At 36.3% G+C, this 14,176-nt stretch overlaps 2 protein-coding genes across 4 annotated transcripts in view; one reads left to right on the top strand and one right to left on the bottom strand.

The window, feature by feature from the left end:
• The window catches only part of LOC145666923 (ubiquitin-like protein 4A), a 28,906-nt gene extending 21,256 nt beyond the window's left edge, over window positions 1-7,650 (top strand). For all 3 annotated transcript variants that reach the window (XM_081734524.1, XM_081734523.1, XM_081734525.1), the window contains exon 5: window positions 4,037-7,650. In XM_081734524.1, coding sequence (XP_081590650.1) covers window positions 4,037-4,117 — 81 coding nt within the window. In that variant the 3' untranslated portion in view covers window positions 4,118-7,650. The remainder of the gene's footprint in view (window positions 1-4,036) is intronic.
• Window positions 7,651-7,789: 139 nt separating this feature from the next.
• LOC145666922 (sodium-coupled monocarboxylate transporter 1-like) overlaps window positions 7,790-14,176 on the bottom strand; it is an 89,102-nt gene continuing 82,715 nt past the window's right edge. The window contains exons 10-11 of the mRNA XM_081734522.1: window positions 13,721-13,821; window positions 7,790-8,885 (exon numbers count right to left, since the gene is read on the bottom strand). Coding sequence (XP_081590648.1) covers window positions 8,665-8,885; window positions 13,721-13,821 — 322 coding nt within the window. The 3' untranslated portion in view covers window positions 7,790-8,664. The remainder of the gene's footprint in view (window positions 8,886-13,720; window positions 13,822-14,176) is intronic.

Here is a 14,176-nt window from a genome sequence, read left to right on the forward strand (position 1 = left end):
AGCACAAGCAATAATCGTTAGTTAACACCATTTTTATAAAAAATAATTATTCGTTATCCACGACTTCTGGTAATATGCCTGCGGCTACCGCTCCAAGTTGAATTTCCGAATACCTTGTACTTCGAGTTGATATACAACTTTTAATAGGTAGTCGAAAGTGTAATAGAGAGGCACTTGTTTTCGCTCTCAGTATTAAATTTGTAGATTTTTTTTTGGTCAGGGATAGTGTGATTTCAAGGATAGTCCAAAGTAGGCAGGAAGTAAGCCTTGACAACAATGGACATCCAGTGCTTCGGAAGGAAGTCGGAAGTGTTAGGAAGTGGTAGCTCCATGTTTTTTTGCGTGTGTGTGTTCGGAATAACGTGTGATGCGATGTATTTCGTCATAGTATATGTAACGTTTTCTTCACTTATAAATGTGAAAGAAAACATCGCACCATGCGTTTTCCCGAGTACGAGAGACCGTTCTGCTGACGATCCTTAACACTTCCGACATTGCACCAAGTGATTCCGTGTTCATTGCTATCAAGGCTTATCATTTGCCTACTTTGGACCAATCATAAAGTCAGAGCATATCTCAAAATTCGGTTGATGTCATATCTTGGAATTACACTCTGCAGGGAATAATCTGTACACCGATTGAGCATTAATGAAATATGCATTTTTGGATTGCGTATTCGTGACTTCCTTTACGCTGATAAGGACCACCATCCACAGTTTCGCAATTTCGAAATAGAGGCCTCGTGAAATTTGGCTTTTTCGCGATTTTGGACAGCCCTAGCTGTGAAACTATGCACTTTTCCCCACATGTCCATATGAACTTTTTCTATTATTTTGATGTAAGGAATCATTTCTTACAGTTTGTCGGTATAGTTCATTAACATCCTGTATAACTACTTGAATAGAGGAATAAGATCAAAGATAGAACCAGTTCCTCGGATGCTGAATCCATATGAAAAAGCCATTACTCGCTATCTCTCGCTGCTTTTGCTTTATGCATAGTATTGAAACCGGAAATGCTAATTGATATTTACTACTTCCTGTTGCAAAGGGGAATAAAATCAGAGGTGAAATATATTTTTGTGCTATTGAATCCATATAAAAAAATGCTTGCCGCTATGTACGAAGTCTTGCTAAAAAAAATAACGGAACTGGTGTCAAAAGTACGGTTTATTGTCATAAACTTACAAATTAAAGGTGATTCCGTTCAACATACTCCCTCCCCTCTCTATACACGTTTGCATACTAAGTTTCTATTGTTGGAAGCAGTTGTGGAAATCTTCAAGTGTCACCATCTTGAGTACCGCGACCATTTTCTGCTTCACCTCTTCCACAGTCTGAAAATGAGTTCCTTTGAGGGCAGATTTCACTTCCGGAAAAAGAAAAAAACTCCGGCGAATAAGGTGGATGTTCCAACACTGTAGTCTTCTTGACTGCCAAAAACTGCTTAACGGTCAAAGCAGTATGCGAAGGAACATTGTCATGATGCACAATCCATTTATTGTTTTTCCACTAGAGGTTTTTTTTTCTTTGTCACATGTTCTCGCAGCTTCACCAAAACCTGCTGATAGTACTGCTTATTCACTGTGTGGCTTAATGGTACCTATTCAATCAGGAGGAGACCATTCATATTAAAGAACACAATGAGTACGACTCTTCACTTTCGATTTGCTCTTGCGTGCTTTTTTCATTCAGGGTGGTGAGAGACTTTTCCAATGCATGGATTACCTTTCGTTTTAGAATCATACTGAAAGATTCACGTCTTGTCACTGCTTCCATTGTATCACTGCACATGTAATGTATCTGCTCCTGCGTTAGTTTTTTTTTTTTTTGTTTGTTTGTTTGTTTGTTCGTTTGTTTGTTTGTTAGTTACCATCTTAGCGGAGACTTTGCGCATGCTCAAGTAGTTGTGCAGAATTAAGCGGACATATTCTTTTTCGATGTCACTATGTCTGCTGTCATTCGAATGTTGAGTCGGCAGTGCAGAATTAAGCAGACATATTCTTTTTCGATGTCACTATGTCTGCTGTCATTCGAATGTTGAGTCGGCAATCTTTCCGGACAACATCAGTCACTTTTATCATCAACGTCCTCGCGTCGAAAGCGTTTGTGCCACTCAAACACTCGCGAACATAATATTGTATTATCACCACACACATCTAGCATTATTATCACACACTCACTTGGCGACATCTTTAACTTCACAAGGAATCTCAAGTTAATGCGTTGCTGAGTTTTCACATTTGGCCGTTCTTCCAGCAACAAGATTGCACACCTCTCTTCAATCGCTACACACAAACTAAACCCGACTGAGAGCGGCAATTCATGTGTATCATTCTCTTCTCGAAGGTCTATTTGCGCGCGTGCGCTCCCCACTGCTTAACGTATACTACTGACAATGTTGCCTGTTTTTTATGCCAAACCTTGTATTTCCGTTTTATCACTGGTGTAACTGGAAATCGTAAATTTTCACTATTTCCGATTAGAACAGATAGAAAAAATTCGAGACAAAACTCTTTCTTGGGACGCCGAATCTGTGTTAAAAACTGCTTTTCAATATGTTCTATTCCGACGTTAAGCTGTAGGTCTCATATAGCCTCGCTGCTGAAAGAGACGCTAGACTGAAAATGAAATCAAATCGATATCTCTTATGGTTTTTGCTGTATGAAAATAAGTATTGGAATTGAATGTACTTTTAAATTTCAACCATTTCCGGTTTTGGCAATGTATTACAGTTGGTGATGTTATGTTCTCGTGAGACGCTGAATTCATTGCAAAAAGAAGCTTCTCGCTATTTCTTACCGTTTTTGCACTGATACGTCTCAACAGGCAAACGGACGGACATAGCAGTTCTATAAAACTTCCGACACTTATGCATAGCATAGTTTGAAAGTCTAACATAAAATGATAATAATGTCAGAGACCATTGGGCAGCTCAGTTATAGATCTCAGGTCTGAAAAAAATGCATGGCCGACGATGACTTAAAAGCAGGCTCCTACACAATGTATTCTTCCATAGTTATTCGCTATTCTTTTAGAGTATTTTCAGTACTCATATAAGTGAATTAAGACATCATGTAATGGTCGAAAACGTAGTCTGAGTAATAAAAACTCAGATATTAGTCATATTTGCAGGTGATTTTAGGGCAAATGTTCATACATACACACAATGTTCTCTGTAATTTTGAAATCATACGCAAGGAACACATTATTAAATATATTTACTAACCTTGGTATTATTTGTGTTTCTAATTTGTGTTCGCTCAATAACGTAGTATCAAAAATTGAGATATTTACAGTTCTCATATTTTTGAACTTCTACGTACAGAATCTACTTCTGCGCGAATTCATTTAGTTACAGAGCTTACCAACACTAAAAGATTTGACGGTAAAAATTTCAGCAACCATAATGACCATTTTTCTTAATGTTTATATTCGGTGAAGAATTTTACAATATCCAGCTATTGTGCAAATATATCAACAACTGAATCAAGAAATTATTGGATTTTTGTCTATGTATACTTTACTTTGTAACTAATATTGTAAAGCCCTCCATGCTGGTTTAGTCCTGCTGCGCTCACGTCTTTGATGCACGGGGTCCCGGATTTGATTACCGGGGAAAGAGCATTGAACACATTACGGTAGGCCGCATTCCATTTTATGTAGATCCACGCCTCATGTAATCTTGTTGCGTATAAGGGACGCTAAACATCAATGAACACTTAGTTGTTGAACGTATGGAACATAGGATACATTGAGACAAAAAGAACAATGTAAAGATCATGTTATGAAAAAAAGACGTAGGCAATTGTTTGTACCCGAGGATAACTGCCCCGAGTGTATTCCGTGCAGAATCTTATATTGTAAGTGTATAATGTATTTTTCTTTACAAGTAACTTCACTAATCTCCAAAGGAAGACTACAGAGGAGATAGTTGAAAATATCAAAAGATCTATTCAAATTAAGAACATATGGTTAGTAAATAGATAAAAATATTCTGTGATTAAAAGAAAGTGATTTAATTTTGTCTCTTCTAGGAGTTTAACACCTCCATTGCAAGTCTCAGTTTAGATGACTTGGAAAGCATTGCTGCTTCGTACTTGCAAGAACAGAAATGAGTGTAACACGTGTGCATGCATTTCATAATTTAAAAACAGAAAAAGAAGATACAAATGTAGACATTGGTGCCTGTGACAAGTTTTAAGTGTCAGTGAACTTCCGACTTGTAGCCTGTGTGAAATTATGAACAGATGAATTTTTTGCTAATAATGGATGAAGAGTGGTCTGTAATTATGGGACAGTTTGTGATGTATTAGCAGTTTTTGTTTTTATGACTGCATTATGAATTGATGTATCATGTACATATATAGTAATTGTAATTGTCCTGTTATGGGATTTTCTTCAATATATTTAAACTAGTTTTATATTTAATATAAGCTAATATATTTAAACATTCTTATTATTTCCGTATTCCTTACAATACAATCACTGTAGTTCACCTCTGGTGTTTGGGGTCCCGGGTTCAATCCCAGCCTCCGCCAAGTGAACTTTGTGGTGGACAAACACCGTGTGCGTGGGTTTTCTCGGGGTTCTCCCGTTTCCTCCCACTTTCTTCATTCCACCATTTTCATTCATTTCTCATCTTCACCGTCTCCTTTAGCCTAACCGGCATAACCGTGGGACGTAAAACTCAAAGATTTCATTTCATTTACAATCACTGTAGACTATCTGCTCTTATATGAGATGTGTCCTCACGACTTTATTTCTGGCTTTTTAAATTGGAGTGTTTATTTGGATTAATGGACGCATAGGATACATATTTGTAAATAAAAATAATACTAATCTTGTATTCGCACAGAAAGTAGATCTTCATTAAATAATTTCAGCAGTCTCTGCCACTTCATCAGTTAGTTCTTCAACTCATTCGCTAAATCCTTATAGAAACTCTCATTTACGAACTATCGCGTAAGGGAAAAACGTCATTGCGTGGAAACTTGTTGGAAATATAAATCCGAAATTCCAAGACACTGTGAAATCTTGTACACTTCTTTTGTGAACATTTTTATGTAACGGTCTGTTAAAACTGAGTAGAAAGGTGGCTGAGAGTGGTGATTACTAATATCCATAAAAAAACGTTCATACATTAATACTGCATCACAACGCCCTCTTGAAAAGTCAGTCGTAACCTTCAAGTATTAATTCCGGGAATGTATAAAAAAAAAAAAAAATCATTTTTTAAAAGGAATATCTTCATTCACAGGCACTTTACCACTCAGTTTTAACAGATAATATCAAAACATTCACAGAAGAAGTGTACAAGATTTCACAGTTTTCTGGTATTTCAAAATTGTTTTTCCAACAAGTTTCCAAACACTGATGTCTTGTTGAAACCACAGTTGGTCCATATTCACATTCAACATCTGTAATTAAGAAACAACGAGTCTTACAGCATCTTTATATAGCGTTCACTGGTGACAGTTACAGCTACACCACTATCTTCCTCAAAAAAATAGTCTCAATAATCCCAAATGAAGTAACACCACACCACGCTGTGACACAAGAGCGTGTAGTTTATTCGGGTTTACGTCACTTCAGTAAGTAAATTATGCGTTCACAGAACCACATAACTCGAAATGCCCTTCATCTAACATCATTATGGTGTGCAATGTTTCTGAATTTTTATGGAGATCACTGCTCTTGTGATACGCAAATCGCAAGGCTTAATTTCATGAACAAGTTGCAGCTTGTAAGGGTGGAAATGGAGATCTTCGTGTCACATTCTCCTGAAAGAGCGATCTAACATTTGTAAAGACTCGGAATGTTGACAAGCAGATCTTTTTATGCTACGTAATATTGCATCGCGAACATTGTCAATAGCTTCCAGTATCCCCATGTAGTTGTTTCGCTTGTTCTGGTTTGCGATTGCAAGTAGAAGCTGTTAATCGAAATTAACATACCAACCTTACAATGGTTCGTCCACGTTGAAATTTCTTATGACGCCTCACGTTGAAATATTAACCTGAATGGGCGCTGAGCAGCAATTACAGAATCATTCTTCTTGATAACTTTCAACGACAAAGGCACGTAGCTCTGCACTCTACCGATCCTTGTTGAATTAACAATCGAAAGGATAGCTCAGTAGTATATGCTGCACAAGATGGCGCACATTCATACATTACGTCATTGTAGTACGCGAGTCAAATTGCACTATGAACGCTACCGCACTCAGTATATACATTAAAAGGTCAAACCGTATTATCCCGATCCTGTAGTCTAGTGGCTACTAACGTCTCGGTTGCAGTTTTTCAGGATGATTCCTTAACTACGAACATATTATAGAATATTCCAAGAATACACCTTTTAGATTCGGCGTTGAATATCCGAGATTTGGTGTAAAAGCCGAGCAGTGGTTCTGTTTTGTTTTGCGGCACACCTAACGCCTTTACCTTTTTTTCCAGGATCAAATCATCGCGAATTCTCAGGAAGAAGTTGCGAAAGCAATATCTTCAAAACAGCACAATCATTAAGAGATTTCTGCTAGTTTCTCCCAATAGCCTTCAGAGCTTTTTCCATAGTACAAAAGCTAACTACACGACGACAATTCTCAACAGTGTGTTCATGTTAGATCAGCAAACTACTGACAATTAGTTTCTTTAGATTCGTGGGTCTGACCAATCATCCAGAGCCACTAATGTGCTGCGGCACTCCGGTTAATAATAACTGAAATAAATGCATTTCCAGCGTATAAGGGAAAGTAGCTGATTTATCTAGTATGGTAGTTCAACGTTTACCTCTGTCGCGTGAGGTCCCTGGTTCGATCTCCGACCAAATAAGTTTGTGGTGTACAACATAGTGTCCGTGGGTTTTCTCGAGGCGCCCCACTTTCCTACTCCATCAATTTTTCTATCGTCATTCACTTGCCTTAATCTTCGTCTCCCTTAGCCTAAAGGGCATAATAGTGGGACTTTAAACTGAAATATTCAGAGTGTCTATCGGTCACGAAAAAGTCACGAAATCAGAAAACTGTCATGAAAGTCACGAAATTTAGCTTTTGGGCCACGATTTTTTTAACTGTGCAAATGTACGTACAGATTGAAAAATTTTGTTCTATAAAACGTCAAAATTCACCACCAAAAATGTCTATGGTCGGCATTAGACGCTACCAAATCGCAAGCAAAATGCGTTTGTATCGCATGGATGAAAATTCGGCCTAATTCGCACCCAAATTTGCTCTTGAAAATGTTAGAGATATTTTATGATTTAGTAAAGAAAAAGTCACGAAATTTCATTTTGGAATTTTAATAGACACCCTGATATTTCATTTTATGAACACCTTTGTCAAGCTCCTAAAGAAATATACCTGAATTTCCAAGACAATGACATTCATTTTCGTTGCAGATACTGTTTTTTTCGTCCTTGTATTTTTCATTCTACTATGGATGCGAGAACTATGCTTGCTGTCTTTCCTTTCATTGGAAATGTTCTTTTGCGTATGGAAACGTAGGGGACAAAAGTAGCACGTGCTCAACGTATACATACTTTTGAAATACTGTATCATTTCTTATTTCAGTGAATGTTACTTTTTTCCACACTTAATAACATTCCAATATGTGTTATTGCACAAAAAAAAAAAAAAAAAAAAAAGCGAAAATCTGGCATTTTTAATTAACTGTTTACGAAGATACCCAAAGCGAAACTTAGAGAATTTTCAATTCAAAACAACCTAATCAATGCGGTGAGCCTTTTTGGAATAGGTTGTACGGACCTGGCGTAAAATTATTTGTATTAATACGGAAAATGGATTTATATTTACTTGTTGCATGGTTTAAATAAAGCTTTTATAGTTTAAGATATTACATAATGTCCGGAGGAATTGATACATTAATCATTTATTATTAAAAAAAAAAAGAAGAAGAAAGCAAATCAGTGGAAATCTGCCACAGCAAGTTAGTGTGGAAAGATTCAGCATTTTTGAAATAACAACAGGAATGTAGGTGATAGCCAGTTAGTCTATTCACAAACTACTGTGGACTAGAAAGAGGCCAACCAGGATTTTCCTATAGGAGCCTAAGTCATTGTCATTTAATACACATACTTTATAGGCCAGGTACGTACATTATTTTATTTATATCTAAAAGTGTATAATACAATATGAAAACCTTAACATATTAAGTGTTACAAAGTTTCTCGTGCCGTAACAATATTACATGATTATTCGATAATAATGGAACACATTCTAAATTTTTAGTGTTTTTGCTAGAGATTGGAATGGGTTAAAGTATTGTATAAGACAAATAGAACTAAAATTATAAAGAAAATTAATTACTCAGTACAAGATTTACAAACTAACCAAAAATAATGAATAGAATATAATTTTTGAAGTTTCCATAAACTAAGAGTTTCAAAGTGTTATTTACTCTTCATTAGTGATTGAGATCATATTCTATGGAATGTGTATTCCATAAAATTTTTCGCGTGATAGTGTCAAATCTGTTTATCATCAGTCTAATACAGATGCTTATGCAGTCATGTAATTTTTTGCCTGCAATAAACGTCAAAAAATCAAAGTACAATTTCATTATTTTAAAAATACTTTTTAACTAGTGTAATGAACGAAGTAATTTTGTATTTCAAGTATCTTTTACATTATAGGCGTAAAATTCCTTTATAAAGCTACAGAATTCATCCGCATGGTAGCACTGTGTTTCTTTTCCTGTACTTTTTCACTGGGACAGTCCGAAGATTCTTGAGCAGTATGTCTAAATTTGCTTAGAGTAACCCCGTTTGAGTCATGTTTGCGTTCGAGTTGTTCCTTTGAACATCTAAAGTTTATTCTGCCAAGGGGGTGAAGTAGCTCTGGACTTATATCATCCACAGAACTTGGACCTGTAAATAGAAAACATTTATTTATTAAAAGATAAGTGGTATCATTTTTTATTGACTGCGTGCGTGATTAGTATAGTTGAACTAAAATACTCTCGTATGTTATAAAATGAACATCTTTAGTATACAAGTTATCTATCGGCGTCGCAGGTATTCAATACACGGTTTGAAAAAGGTAGTCATACGAGCATGATAACGATTTACCATTCTTAATATAGTCTCATTACCGAAAGTTATTAAAATAGTTGGCGCACACACATGTTACATGTAAAATTTGAGTTATTAACAATGGATATTCGTGCATTGTGGCTGTCTTGTATTAGTGCTGTATGGGGTAATAACGCGCTGTTTGCGATGTGGTGTAATACGGATTTATGTGTGCAATTGGTCAGTCATTGGTGTTGCAAAATGGGAGACCTCTTCGTTTTCCAAAGAGATCAAATTGTGGGTGTACAGTTGATTAGAGCAAGTCTAGCCAAGACTGCCTGCGTAATAAGTGTACTGACTTCAACAGTGTTTACGACGATGGCATATGTAACTCGTAGCAAGATATCATCAGAGAATAGGAATAGTAAACAGAAACGAAACCACGTGTAACGAAATCGCCAAACGTTAAAGAGTATTTTCACAAATAAACGTACAGCTAATGCGTCATAACTGACTGCAGATCATTTTGAAACGACCAGTTGCTGTCATCGTAGTCCGATGAGAGTAACAATACTTCAACATCTCTAGTCGGGTTCCGATTTTAAAACCTCTAATCTCCGCCACTACGCAGAAACGTAAAGAAAATGTTGCCTAGAATATAAAACGTATATCGCTAATGATATGAAGAGAGAAATAATACTCAATTGGTCATCTATCTCGTCTTTTCCAACAACAGGCCGGGATTATATACAGTTGATGTCCAAAGATTGTATACTATAAGAGCGTTTGCACTGGCCCTCAACGTCAGGAAGGGTTAGTTTTTTTTTTTTTTTTTTTTTTTTTTTTTTAGTTTAGTTTAGTTTAACGTCCTACAATTATGCGCCGAGGCTGAGATATGGTGATGATAAGGATAATAATGGTGAAATGACGAAAGTAGGAGGAAATGGGAACAGAGAACGCAGAGAAAACCCACACATACAGTGTTTGCCCATTACTAAACCCACTTGGTGGGAGCGGGGATCGTAGCTGCTCTATCATTGAGCCACCACGGCCCTTCATTAGGGAAATTGAAATAACTCAGCGAGATGCTTCAAAATATGCCGGAAATCAGGAAAATTGCTATATTTAACAGAAAATTCAGTTTTTCTGTTTATCTTCCCACAGAAGATACGAAAACCTCAAGGAATCAAGGTAGACTTAAGAAGATGATGATAAAAAGATTGAAGAAAAATGAATCTTTAGAAATACAAGAGCTTGATGAGCTCCGAAAGGAGTTAAAACTTAAAGCGTAAGAAAAAAATAAGTAGTTTGGTTTGTTGCAGAGATCAGAGAGATAGATCATAAATTACATGTTTCTTATATATAAGCATGGATGTATACACAATGCCGAGGTATTAATGATACTGTATATCTTAGGTTTATAACTATTGTTTTGTTGTAATGTTTTATTATATACTTTAAATACAGGAAGTTTGACTTACAGTAAGGAAGTAAGCTTATGCTGTATTTCAAAAATCAAAAGGAGAGCTTTGAACTCACGCTTGTAGCTAAGGGGTCTCATCCCCGTAAAATTTTCAGTTGCTTGTTATTATGTATGAATAAATGTAAGATTAACTCAAGTTAGCCCTTCCAAAAATGATCTGTCTCCCCCTGTCCTAATGTCCTAGTTACGAGCTTGGTTGACCTGCTTTGACGATGGATGACTGTAGACTTGAACACGAGGTGAGCTACACTAGTAAGTAAAGTACATTTAATATTTATTCTAGCTTAGTTGCACGTTTCACATGTCATCCGACGCCGTTTAAATCCTAGTTCAGCCTCGCAATTTGGGTGAAGGGCGAGAGGGATAAGATCTTCAAACACTAAAACAGCGTTGTGGGAAAATATTTTTCATATCGGTCATCATATTAAAAATGTCCGCTAAGACATGGTGCCTGTATCAGATAGAACGTCCCGTACTACTAGCATGAAAAACGGTTGGCGATATATGAACAGAACAAAAAGTGAAACAGGAAAACAATACGGGGGACGTCGAATGATGATGTCTGCATCAGTATGTACCGTTTCGTTACTGAGGATCACAACTGAAATTACCGCTGAAAGTTATTCGGAATGTAACTGTGGACAAAATCTCAGTGAACCTCATATTATATCTTCTAAATTTCCCTCGCAGGTGGTATTGGGTAGGTTGAAAATTGGCATGCATCCTACTCCGCCCATTATAACTGAGATAGTCCTTGTCTTTCTTTTCCAGTAAGGGATATCGGGATGATACCTACAGTACCGCCACGGCCTTTGACTTTCCAAATCTTTGCCCACTTATCCGCAAACTGCGAATTACACAGCTGCACGTCATAAAACAAAGTCACGGCACGTCAATTCTCGTTCAATTTTCGTGATTTCCTTCGTGAGGTGTAGGGACTCACGAAGAAAAACGCCCCAGACGTGAGAGGTGAGAAGAATCACAAAGAAAAAGTCCTGGACATGACAAGCAAGAAAACACAAGGAAAAGAATTGAACCAATATCGTGCAGACGACGGTTGAACAAAACCAACATTTATACACATTGTTCTAAAAACTGCATTGTTGGAAATTTTGTTTTGAATTTCAGTTGATTAATTTTTGCATCAAATCATTAATTGCAATAAAAAGGGAAAATACCATTTAATAGGAATTTTACCTACTTTTTCTCACTACAGAGACATCCATCTCTTATAAAAACACATTTCAGATAATTTTGTTGCGTAGATTCAATTTGCAAAACCTAAGGTTCTCATTTGAAGTTTCAGTTTCTTCCCGCTTCACCCAGTTACGGAGGGAAGTTGGAGCGATAACACTCTAGGAATTGGATTTCCTCCTTTGCATTATGCTACTTTCACTTTAATTATCTTTTCCTCTGTTGCAACATTCTCGAGCCGTGGAACGATAAATACCCTCCATGATTTCTTATTCGAATTTTTGTTCTGTTCATTTATCTTTAATCGCTTTCATTCTATGGACAACGGACGTTTTACCTGATACAAATACCATGTCTTGGTGATCATTTTGAAAACGGTGACCCATATGAATAATCTTTTACCATAGCGCTCTTTCGTTTTTAAGGATCTATCGAACGAGGTATCATTTGCCTTATGTTTCCATTTAAAATTTCAAAGTTGGGTCCTAGCCCCTCATAAAGGGCGGCTCTGGGAAGCACTGCGACAATACCATTCGATGTATCCCGTGCCATTTCCTATTTGAGTTTTTGTTCGGTTATTTATGTTCAACCGTTTTCATAGTGGTACTGGACGTTTTATCTGATATAGGCACCATGTCATAGCGGCCATTTTGAATACGGTGACCGATATGAAAAATATTTTGCGACAACGCTTTTTTAGTTTTCAAAGATGTATCGAACGAGGTATAACTCTCCCCATGTTTCCATTTAAAATTTCAAAGTTAGGCCTTGGGCCCCCATGAAGGGCAGCCCTGGAGAGCACCATGACAACACCATTCAACGTTCCCCATGGCATTTCCTGTGTGGTTCATTTATGTTTAACCGTTTTCGAGATATTTCTGTGTATATGATCGAAAATGGCGGATATCAGAGAGCGCTTCAATAATAATAAAAAGTGACTGACGAACGGAGCATATTTCTAATTTTTCTTACTTTAACCCAACAAAGCGGGTTTTTGATGCTAGTTTTAAAATAAATGCATTTGTAGTTCAACCTAGATATATGCGTATAAAAATCAAATCGAGGTTGTATATGTCACCTTTCCACGATAAAATGGCTGAACCGTTTCAAAAATTTTTGTTAAACATAGCACTTGGATTCAAATTGGTTTTTATTATTTCACTTTGATTATTAACTATGCACAAATTGAGATAATAAATCGTCAAAACTGTTCGTTAAATAGGACGATGAAACAGGTAAACCCCCTACAATGTTAGATAATCCACGACATAGTTGTAATAAATAGTTATACAGACTATTCTGTTCATACACTTTTTTTGTCTTCTATATTTATCTGTCTTTTGTCTTTATATATATATACAAACAAGAGACATTTATTTTTATGTAGAATTTTATTTCTTTAGAGCGAAGCTAGTGTTAAACGAACTCTGGTAAAGATAGTGAAGGTGATCATGGGAAACTAAAGGATAATGAACTTTTTTTGCAGTAAGAAGACCTTCATATCTTTTTCTCATAGGCAATCAACAGTGTCTTGCTGCTGTTCAGGTTGTATAGAAGGTTGTGAATGTCATGTATTGTAAACAATCCAATATGTTAAAGTCACACGCTCTAGCTGTCTATTGCGAAAATCAAAATTCAAAAATTTACTTTTATTTCGAAGAGTTATCGTGTGGAGTAACGGAGAACGGATTAACAACACAATCTCGTAAGTCCCATTTCGCGATCTTATTAATCTTGAAATATAGAGACACTATTTCGAACATAGTTTGCACAATGTAAATTTTGAGATTTAAAGCATTTACGATTTGTCGTAATACTTTGTATCTCTTGATTTCTCAATTTTATCTTTTTACACATTGTTTCAGTATCTCATTTGTACTGTTGATTGTTTCCAATGAACTGGTACAAAAACATTATGCCTAGATATGTTTCCTTATAATTTGCTTACTAATTACATGAAATTGTGTTCTTAATTGATCCATATACGTAGATTACCCATAGCGTAAACACTCACCTGTCATATAACTAACAATAATGCCAATGATCATAGTCACCAAACAGCCAATCATACAATAGTATAGATACGATACTGTGTAGATTTTTTCTGGCCACGGTCTGTAATGAAAATTGTGATAATTAGGTCAATATATAAACATATTGCAGTTTGGTTATCCAGTATTAGATAAATATTTACTCACTGATTTTATTTGTCCTTTGTCAGCAACAAGGTTATTATGTGAGACAAGTCATAGTTTAAGGTGGGATCTGAACCAGTGTAGTGCATTTGATGTTCTTCCACCGGGAATCGAACTTGTGACTAGTGCACCAAGGCACGCACTCTAGCATTGAAGTAGGGATTAGGGCAATACTAGATAAATAATTCCATATATTGATCCCGGGATTTTTTTTTATGTTTTTCACTTTTGTATCAATATACAACTGTGGCCTTCAGAAGACTTACAATAAGATA

This window comes from Thermobia domestica, chromosome 12, assembly GCF_964235325.1.
Source record: "Thermobia domestica chromosome 12, izTheDome1.hap1.1, whole genome shotgun sequence".
NCBI classification, from domain to species: Eukaryota; Metazoa; Arthropoda; class Insecta; order Zygentoma; family Lepismatidae; genus Thermobia; species Thermobia domestica.